This window comes from Nannobrachium achirus (genome assembly GCF_963921795.1).
Source record: "Nannobrachium achirus genome assembly, chromosome: 14".
Taxonomy (NCBI): domain Eukaryota; kingdom Metazoa; phylum Chordata; class Actinopteri; order Myctophiformes; family Myctophidae; genus Nannobrachium; species Nannobrachium achirus.
Window position 1 is genome coordinate 35,221,287 of NC_137821.1, and position 9,853 is coordinate 35,231,139.

Genomic DNA, 9,853 nt, shown 5'->3' on the forward strand with positions numbered 1-9,853 from the left:
CGCGCGCACGCACGCACGCGCGCGCACACACACACACACACACACACACACACACACACACACACACACACACACACACACACACACACACACACACACACACACACACACACACACACACACACACACACACACACGCACACACACACCAGTCCATTCAGGTTAGATGACCTTCATAAGGACAGCGAGTGAAAGGTAGAACTTTAACCAAAGTGAGGAAGTCTACCAGCGACAAGGGTGTATAAGAATGCATGTGTGTGTCAACATGGACAATACTATGTACATCTGTACATGGGTGCACACATATGCATGACATAATCACTAATACTAAAACACTAATGCAGTACCTATTCGGAGTACATGCACGGGCTGATTCCTTAGCTCCCGCTATTGCTGCTTGCAGCATTGTCGAGAACCGCAGTCTGGAGAACTGCTCATCCTATCGGCTTCACACTCAGCACTGGACTGATGAGCGGTTCTCGAGATATGCGAAGGATAGACAGACGGACAGACATAGAGATTCCATGAATTTATCGCTACAGCGGTGGTTCTCAAATGTTTTCATTTCAAGGATCCCCATAACTCTGAGAGCATACAAATGGAACCAAATGGACCTGTAAGGGTCCATTTGGTTCCATTTGTACGCTCTCAGAGTAACAGACCTGTAAGGGTCCATTTAGTACCAACTCAAAGGAACCCAGAGGGTCCCTGAACCCCACTTTGAGAACCTCTGAGCTATAGTAGATCGTCTCCTTCCGACCACTGCTCATTAGCGCCTATTGATCACTGATTACCCAGCTGACAGAGCTATAAATGGCACTGATTAACATGTCGAATGGGAGAACACGGCTGTAACATGAATCAACGAGTCAATCATTAATTTCTTTCGACCATAAAGCTCTCGCCAACGGCAGCAAGTGAAGTTTCCGTTCGTCTGGGTTACACATCAACAGCAAAGCAGTTTCATAGTGCTAAACCCCAAGGAAATATTGGTCTTCACAGTGGCTGAAATGTTGCAAAATAGCAAGACAGTTTAAAGCCTAATTTATGCTCAGTCATAAAATTGTATCGTGTGCCAGAAATAGCCAACCTACAAGCTCACAACATGTCGCGGATGCAACGAAGTCGCTCAAAGCATAAAGTGGCCTTCTGGGCTTCTCCCATCCTTAGTCAGGTCCATGTGCAATCAACAGCAACGCAGGACTCATGCATCCTGCAAACTGGCACCAATGGCTGGAGACCATAAACATTATAATGATAAATGAAGGCACACACAAATAATCAGTGTCTCTGAAGTTTTCTGGGTGAATTATATGTATAGTACATCATTATGCTGTCAGCATGTCCCCCAGAAATATTTATCTGTGATGATGGAGAGGCCCCTGACCTTAGATGACGCGCATCTCCAAGACACGGAGACGACAAGTCGGGACAAATCTATGAAGTACCATGCCCATGTCTGAGATTATTACTACACAATTATGATTGTTAAAATTGATGAATATTGTCCACAGTATTGTCCAGTCTGGCTCTATCTGAACTCTGCCAAAACGGCATTGTGCTGTTGCTCTGTCTTTGACGAAGGCGAGGATGACGAAGACGAGGAGACGGGCGTGAGCGTGACGCTGTGGAGGTTGGTGACGAAGGCTTCCCAGCCTCGACGGAAGGCTCGGTCCAGGGCCTGATGGGTAACGAGAGGGCAAAGGTTAGTCATTTCGAAACTGGACCGTCAACATAGAGCAGTGGTTCTCAAAACCTTTTCATGTCAAATTAATATACTGTACATATTCGGCCACAGAACCCCATCTGAAAATATCTTGTGCCAGGAACCCCCATACAATATTTGTGTTTCAAAAATACCCCCATAAGGACCCTTGGGCTTTGAGAACCTCAGAGAAGTGGTAATGGCCGAGTAAATGTTGCAATCGTGTTAAATACTTAGGTGACCGGGGTCCCACAGGGCTCTATGCTTGGTCCGCTTATTTTCCCCCCTAAAGCAAATCTCGAAAAATAGCCAATGTGGGTGATATGGGTCTTTCAAAAAAAGACCTCCAATCTCACAACTCATCGCGCTGTACCGTGAGGTTGTAGATCAGCTGTTTTCGCCACTTTTGCGTGACATTGTCATACGACAAGGTATAATAAAATATAAAAACATGAAATATGGAGATACAAGGTTTCTGCCCGACAATGGCGATATGTAAGAAATACGAGTGATCAGCTGCGAATGGGGATTTAGCATTTCATGAATGAACTGTGTGTTTGGAATGATCTCTAACCTCATAGAAGGTCAGACATAAACCCAAGAAGGAATGCTGGTGAAACTGAGGAGGTGATTGGTTAATGGGCAATGGAATGTTTATGGTGTGGGTATACTGGGCGGGGGAACAGGGGACGATAGAGCTGTGTGTGTGTGTGTGTGTGTGTGTGTGTGTGTGTGTGTGTGTGTGTGTGTGTGTGTGTGTGTGTGTGTGTGTGTGTGTGTGTGTGTGTTGAAGGAGGGGTCATTTGGAAGGACTGGAAGTCGAAAATCTCTGCAATTACATGAAGCAGGTAGTATTACATGCGGTTGAAACCACTCAAACCAGACTTATACACCTATTGTGTGCGCAGGGACATGCTGGCCATTGGGAAAAGCGGGACAATTCCCGAACGGCCGGTTCATTCCAGGCTTAGGAAAAAAATAAAAATAAAATGTCGGCTTCTTCGTTCCATTTTGGGGGCTGGGCTGCCAACAAAGTAAATTGTCACTGTCGGGCAGAAACCTCGTATCTCCAAGTTTCAAATGTATAAATGTTTTTGCAAAGCAAAGCCTTGCTTCATCATACAAGGCTGTTGCACAAAAGTAGTGAAAACAGCAGATCTACAAGCACACAACACCTCGCGGTGCGAGGCGTTGTGTGCTTGTAGATCGGCTGTTTTCACTAGTTTAAATCATTTTTAAAATGATAAATACAAAACAAACGGTTTTGGACATACAAGGTTTCCACCCAACAACAACAAAATAAAGGCCTAATTCATGTAATTGGCCCACTGGCTTGTCACTTGTCATGATCTGAAATGGCAAATCTTTGAGTAGCAGCAGTGCTATAGAGAGAGATCTCTCTATAGCGCGCAATGACGGCCTCTCCAACTCTTTTTCCCGGGCTGAATCAGGGGCCCAGCACGTCCCTGGTGTGTGCTTGCGCATTCGTGCGACTAGTAGTTGCACAACAGACAGGTTGTTCAAAGGGCTTATTTGTCCAAAAGACAGTTGTAGGCTACCCCGTCGATGGGAGCAAAGAGGGCATTTCTTAATTTTGTGCAAGTAAGGTCACCTCACAATCAACAGTTATGTGTGTCAGTGGGTTTTATAAGCATAGAACCAATGAAAAGTATTAACATGAGCTTGTGACTAAATAATAACTACTTAGGATCCATTGAACAGCCAATGCCTGAAGTTATAGTTTTGGACAAAAATCACACGTTTTTAACACATAAATAAAGAAGTTCATATATCTTCCAAAAATATATAACATTTAGACGAGTATATATGTATATAATAATTCTTTATCTGGTACTTTTTTTCTTTGAGTCACTAACTAAGGAATACCTGTCAAGGATATTAAGTAAAAAAGCCTTCTAAATCATTTTAATTTGGTGGAATTGGCTTTGTTTGTGTATGTTTGTGATAAACGGCTGATTTTCAGAACTGCCATTGAACAAGAGTGAATAAAATGTCTGTTTCTTGATGTAAAACTCTCCATGCAAGTAATGCGACTGTTCTGAAATCTATGAAGTACAATGGTGCATGCAAGCCCAGCTTCTATCAAAGTTCAACACTGCTTTATCGTCTGTAAACATGAAGTAGAACAAAAAGGAAAACCTTCCTATCAAGGATTACCTAATGGGTCGGTGACATGGAGAAACCAGGCTGTACTTTGGCCCTGAGAATATAATTATTATTAGGGGGGGTATAAAAGTCTCCATGGTGACTAATAGCTTGGCATACAGCACGGCATGAGGAAACAGTTGTACTCTTGGAACGTAGGTAGTGAAACTGGACTGAGGACGTCACGCCATCACTCTGTTCCGCTAGCTCAGAGTTAATCTGTTATGTAATCCTGCTAGGTTGAGCTTTAATAGGGCAGGGTAAAGCTAAATATTGTGGCTGTCGGGCGGAAAACCTTGTAATCTCCATATTTAAACTTGTTATGCTGCATTCACACTGCAGATATATAGTTGAACGTTTTGCTTGCTTGGTCAATGTTATCTCAATGGAAACCAGCTTTAAAGATACAGGACATACACAGAACAAAGCTTTGAAAGCTTTAAAGCTGGTTTCCATTGAGATAACATTGACCAAGCAAGCAAAACGTTCAACTATATATCTGTAGTGTGAATGAGGCATTATGTTATTGTTTCCCCTTGAAAAAAGGCCTATTTTTGCATTAAAAAAAAAAGAAAAGAAAAAAAAGAAAAGAAATGTATAAGTGAAATTGGAAGTAGTGGGTTTTAAATAAATATTGAACCAATGAAAAATATTAACAAGAGTTTGTGACTAAATAATAACTACAATCCTTCCTGAAGAGCAGGGGTGGGCAACTTTGATGATGGAGAGGGCCACTACATTTTCACACTCACTCCAGAGGGCCACAATGCATATACATAGCAAAAATAACTTTATGAACTTAAATATAAATACATTGTTCATAAAAAATACAATAACATTTTAATACTAGTCATTTAGCTACTAATATAGACTGAATTAATTAAAGCCGGTCATTTTCTCCATGTTTGGAATTGTAACAGCTGAAATCAATAATATATCAGTACTCCAATATTAACCTGCGGGCCGCATTAAGTGAAGGTGGGGGCCGCATGTGGCCCCCGGGCCGCCAGTTGCCCATGTATGCTGAAGAGTAAGGATTTTGGACATACAAGGTTTCCACCTTGTACACTACAGTATTTCCTTGCTGTGCGTGTGTGTGTGCTTGCGTGTGTGCGTGCGTGCGTGTGTGTACTGTATGTGGTTGCTACATTAGAAAGTTGATTGAGGACGCATGTCTAATTGAGGACAAACTTGCTCCCAATTGTATTTTAAGTTTCATAAGGTTAGTGTGAGGGTTTAGGCATGTGTACATGTTACATTTAAGGGTAAGGGTTAGATGGTTAAGGTTGAAACCAAACCAAAAAGACGCCTGGGTTCCCGAGGCTATGGGCTCACTCTTACTATATGACACCTACAGTACATTACCCTTAAGGGATCAAGGATCAATAAAGCTTTATCTTATCTTATCTTATCTTAAGGTTAGGCATATGTCGGTTAGGGCTAGTGAGGTCAGGGTAAGGGTTTAGGTTAGGTATCTATTTGTTGTGACCAAAGGTCGCAGTTTACCATGAGAAAAGTCACATTTTTACAGTCTATGGGTTGGTTCCCTTGACACATCACTGTGACGTCACAGGTGACGTCACCTATGTAAAAGTCCATATATGGGTATTCCCCAGAATCCCTTTTATGCCCATATATGAAGATCCCTGATTTCATCGATATATATCACTGGCCAGATGGCCAAGACATGGCCCATATCTGTGTGGCTGGTTCAGATAGGGATCTCCATGGGAACCAAAAACAGAATCCCTTTTGCGCCCATATATGGAGATCCCCGATGTCATCAATATTAAGCCCATATCTAACAGGACTTCATATGGGAATGCCCATATATGGATCAAGACAGCCCATATCTGTGCGGCTGGTTCAGACAGGGATCGCCATTTATGGGCATAAAAGGGATGTACTATATACAGTGGATCTCCATATACGGATACATGGATATACATGGATCTCCATATATGGGTAACTGGTCCAATATACTGTACATCACTGGCCAGATGGCCAAGAATTCGCATGTCGCACTGAGGCGTCTTACTAGTTAGGGTTAAGGTAATCTCTCCAGATTGGGGTTAAGGTAAAAAAAAAAAATAATGACACCTAATTTATCCCAATGGGGAACTTAGGTTTCAGCTTAACCCAGCTGAGTGCTGCCCACAGAGGAGCGCGGAGGGGGGAGTAATTAGGGGTTAGGTGTCTTGCTCAGGGACACAGGACACAGTGCTGGCCTGGTTGGATCACTTAAGATTAAGGGTAGGATAAGGTGAAGGAATGAATGTCAGTCAAAAGTTTACAAAGTAAACATATAAAATAGGCCTAAAGCTCTAGAAAACAAAGGATTAACTCTAGCAAAGATAACAGATCTACAAACTCAGAACAAGCTCTGCAAGCTCATAGATCTTCTAGTTTGCCTAAGACCATGGCTATCAAAGTGGATTCCAGGGACTCTGTAGGTTCCTTTATGGGGGTCTAAATTGACCCATACTAGTATGTAACTCTGACAGTGTAACAAATGGAACCAAATGAACCCTAACAGGTCCATTTGGTTCCATTTGTACACTGTCAGAGTTAAGGGGAGACCTTAGAAGTTTGAGAAATACTGGCCTAAGAAGTGTCTAAAATAGGGATGCCAGGTTGAAAGTGGTTTTCTCTTTCTCTCTCTCTCTCACCTTGCGGTAGTTCTTCACGGTGTTCCTCTTCACCACCTTCATCCCCTCCTGCTGCTCTCTCCTCATCCTCCTCTCCTCCTCCTCCTCCTCCCCTTCCTCCTCCTCTCTTCCTCTCTTCTTGTCTCTTATGAGCACCTGGTCGTCCTCTTCCTCCCGGAAGTGGATGTGTACTTCCACTTCCACTTCCTCCGATAGTCCCCGCCCTCCCTCCTCTCCTTCCATCTCCTTCTTCGTCTTCTCCAGCCCCGCTTCTTCCTCCAGCTCGGACCCGGTGACCTCCAGGACGGGGGCGGGGGCGGCGTTGGGCCCGCTCTCCTCCTCGGGCTTGGCCTCCACCTAGGGGTGGGCAATATGAAAAAAATACAATATCACTGTATTTTTCCAAGCTGTATCACGATTCACAATACACAATCTTATCACGATCACAGGTCTAAATTGACCCTTACAAGTATGTAACTCTGACAGTATACAAATGAAACCAAATGGACCATTTGGTTTCATTTGTATACTGTTAAGAGGGAGACCTTGCCATTGTAAAGTTTGAGAACTACTGATTTAGACCAAAATGCAGGTTTAATTTGAATTCTGCAATGAATCGGCTGTATTAACAATTCAACAGGATTGTTTTTTAATAAGGGGCTCCCTCATTGTGTCACGATATATACACAATATGAAAAGGCATATTGTAGAGACATTGTATCGTCTCCACGATATTTATCACTATATCACCCTACCTCCTCCTTCTGCTTCCTCCTGGAGCTGCGTCTCCACCTGCTGCTGCGTCGGCTGGGTTTCCTGCGGAGGAGCGTCTCCCCGTCGTCTTCCATCAACCCCTCGCTGAAGTCAAAGCAGGTCTCCATATGGGCCTCTCCCGTCTCTCCTTGCCCGTGCAGGGCTGTTGTCGGCCCGCTGTCGTTCGTGGTGTTGTTCTGCTTCTCCTCCTCGCCGCCCCGCTCTGCGCCGGCCGGCTCGTCCAGGCGTCCGTAGAAGCCGTTGGCCTTGTCCAGGAACTTGGGAGCCCGGAGGGAGCTCCGGACCGAACTCATCCTGGAGGTCTTGCCGATCGCCATCTTTTCCGTTCTGCCTTCTGGTGTCACTGACTACTCTTGTCTTTTGTTTTGTGTGCTGAAAGGGAGAAAAACAGAAAAGGCAAGATATTAGTTTAATGTTGTTAATAGCCTACTCTATCTCTACCTCTACCTCTATCCCCACTCTCTATCTCACAAACACACACACACACACACACACACACACACACACACACACACACACACACACACACACACACACACACACACACACACACACCATCATGTAGATAAGAGAGATAATGCCATATGCTCTGGAGGTCATCTCCTTTATCAGTCCCTTCCTGAGAGGAGAGGAATGCTGCAGGCTGAATGCGTGTTGTTGTGTGACTGTGTGTGTGTACACAAGTGCGTGCGAGGGTGCGTGCGCGTACGCTTGTGTGTGTGTGTGTGTGTGTGTGTGTGTGTGTGTGTGTGTGTGTGTGTGGCAGCAGGTTGGAGTCAGTGTTATCAGGGATATGCAGATAAGCATTATGTCCTGAAGACAGTAAGACAGCATGTTCCAAAACACACACTGTACACATGACCTCACAACACGGGAGGACTTTGACGTTCATTTAACCTGTCGAACCGTTCACCGCTGCCAAGTGCCAACATCAATCAGTGTGTTTAGCTTCTGCATGTCAATGTCAGCCTGATGCTTCAAGTCACCTATGACGAGCTTAACTATTTCCTAGCTGTCTGTCAGATGTCATTATATGCAAAAAAAAAAAACATTTAAAAAATAGCAGATGTTCAAAGCTCAATACACGTCACTTGTATAGATCTTGTTAGTATGTTCACTATTTGACGAACAGTGGTTAAAAAGGAAAATTACCATTAATCTGTTGACATAATTCAGATATCCTAAGGCTACAGAAACTTCACTCAATGTTTGTGGACATGAAATCGCTCTCTCCTAAAACTGCGATATCAAACATATAATTTTGCGAATGTCTGTCTGTCCGTCCGTCCGTCCGTCTGTAACAGCGTTTCTCCTCAGTGGCTGGAGCAATTGGTCTGAAATCGCATCACCATTAGCATATGAACACACCTGACATAACTGTGAAGCCCGAATTTCATTTCTCCCAAATTAAAGCTGTTTATTAGCGTTTTCTACTGTCTGTTGCCAGGGTTACGGTCTGTTCCTCCAGGCCATGGGATCTGTAGCCCCACACACACAAACAGCTCCCTCTCTCACAGTTAGGAATGTGCTCTCTCTCTCTCTCTCTCTCTCTCTCTCTCTCTCTCTCTCTATCTCTCTCTCTCTCTCTCACGCTTTCACCAGGTGCGTTTGATGTGTGTCTCATCTTCCAACGGGTAAATAAATATACACTCCTCCATGAGCTGCTCCTTACATGATGCTCTCACGCACGCACCAGTTACAGTAACTTTCCCCACAACCCACACTCTGCACAGTATATTTTGGAGCACACATCTTTGAACGGGTAAGGTCTAGTATAAATAATTGACATAAAACCTTGTCATAACCGCTAGATGTTTAAATTCATTGGATTGTCCACTGAAATGAAATGTACCACAGCAATACCCGTACCAAGTGCACTAAACTATACTTTATACACTCAACTTTAATTCAACAGTTTCTCTCTTTTAAAGAAACGGACAGACCAAACTTATCGACCAGACTGTTCTACTGTCTAAGATAATCATATTTAAAGACAATAGACTATATACTGTAAAGTCTATTACATTATAATACATTAAAATGTGTATTGAGGTTTTACCATATACACCCCTACAGATCAGCACTCTCCAATCTGTCCACCATCACAATACCAGTTAGTATTTAGTGGTGCAAAGGCTACACATCGAAAACCAACATGACTACATGACTAATAGGATAACAGGCAGGTAGCACATTAAAGGAGACATCACTCACTAATACATACATAGAAACTTTGTCACAGCTGTAAGAGACACTGTAAGAGAATAATTTGGAGTGCCAAATAACAGCATTCAGAGGAATATTAACTGTAAATAGCACATACACATATTTAAATTGAAAGCACCACAAACGTAACGATGAGCACATGTACAGAGTAAAAGAGAGAGGAAAAAAAGACAGCTCTTACCTGCTCTCCTGTGTGTGCGCTTGTGTATGAGTGCCAGTGAACTGTGCGCACTCTCTCGCTCCCTCTGGATTCTCAGTGCTTGGAGCTAAGGTTACACCCCTCACACACACACACACACACACACACACACACACACACACACACACACAGACC

General features: G+C 43.6%; 1 protein-coding gene across 1 annotated transcript; it reads right to left on the reverse strand.

Annotated features, from left to right (window-relative positions):
- Positions 1-645: 645 nt before the first annotated feature.
- LOC308298219 (uncharacterized protein) lies at positions 646-9,836 on the reverse strand. The gene is made up of 4 exons (XM_080741780.1): positions 9,701-9,836; positions 7,275-7,665; positions 6,541-6,876; positions 646-1,681 (listed from the first exon to the last, which is right to left on the reverse strand). The coding sequence occupies exons 2-4, from the start codon at positions 7,608-7,610 to the stop codon at positions 1,532-1,534; spliced, it is 822 nt and encodes a 273-aa protein (XP_080597906.1). The 5' UTR covers positions 7,611-7,665; positions 9,701-9,836; the 3' UTR covers positions 646-1,531.
- Between the last annotated feature and the right edge of the window lie 17 nt (positions 9,837-9,853).

Coding starts and splice junctions, on each gene's coding strand:
- LOC308298219 (XM_080741780.1), bottom strand. CDS start 7,610: ATGGCGATCGGCAAGACCTCCAGGATGAGTTCGGTCCGGAGCTCCCTC. Junction 6,877..7,274: donor GGAGGAAGCAGAAGGAGGAG/GTAGGGTGATAT, acceptor GCCCACCCCTAG/GTGGAGGCCAAGCCCGAGGA. Junction 1,682..6,540: donor CCGTGAAGAACTACCGCAAG/GTGAGAGAGAGA, acceptor GTTACCCATCAG/GCCCTGGACCGAGCCTTCCG.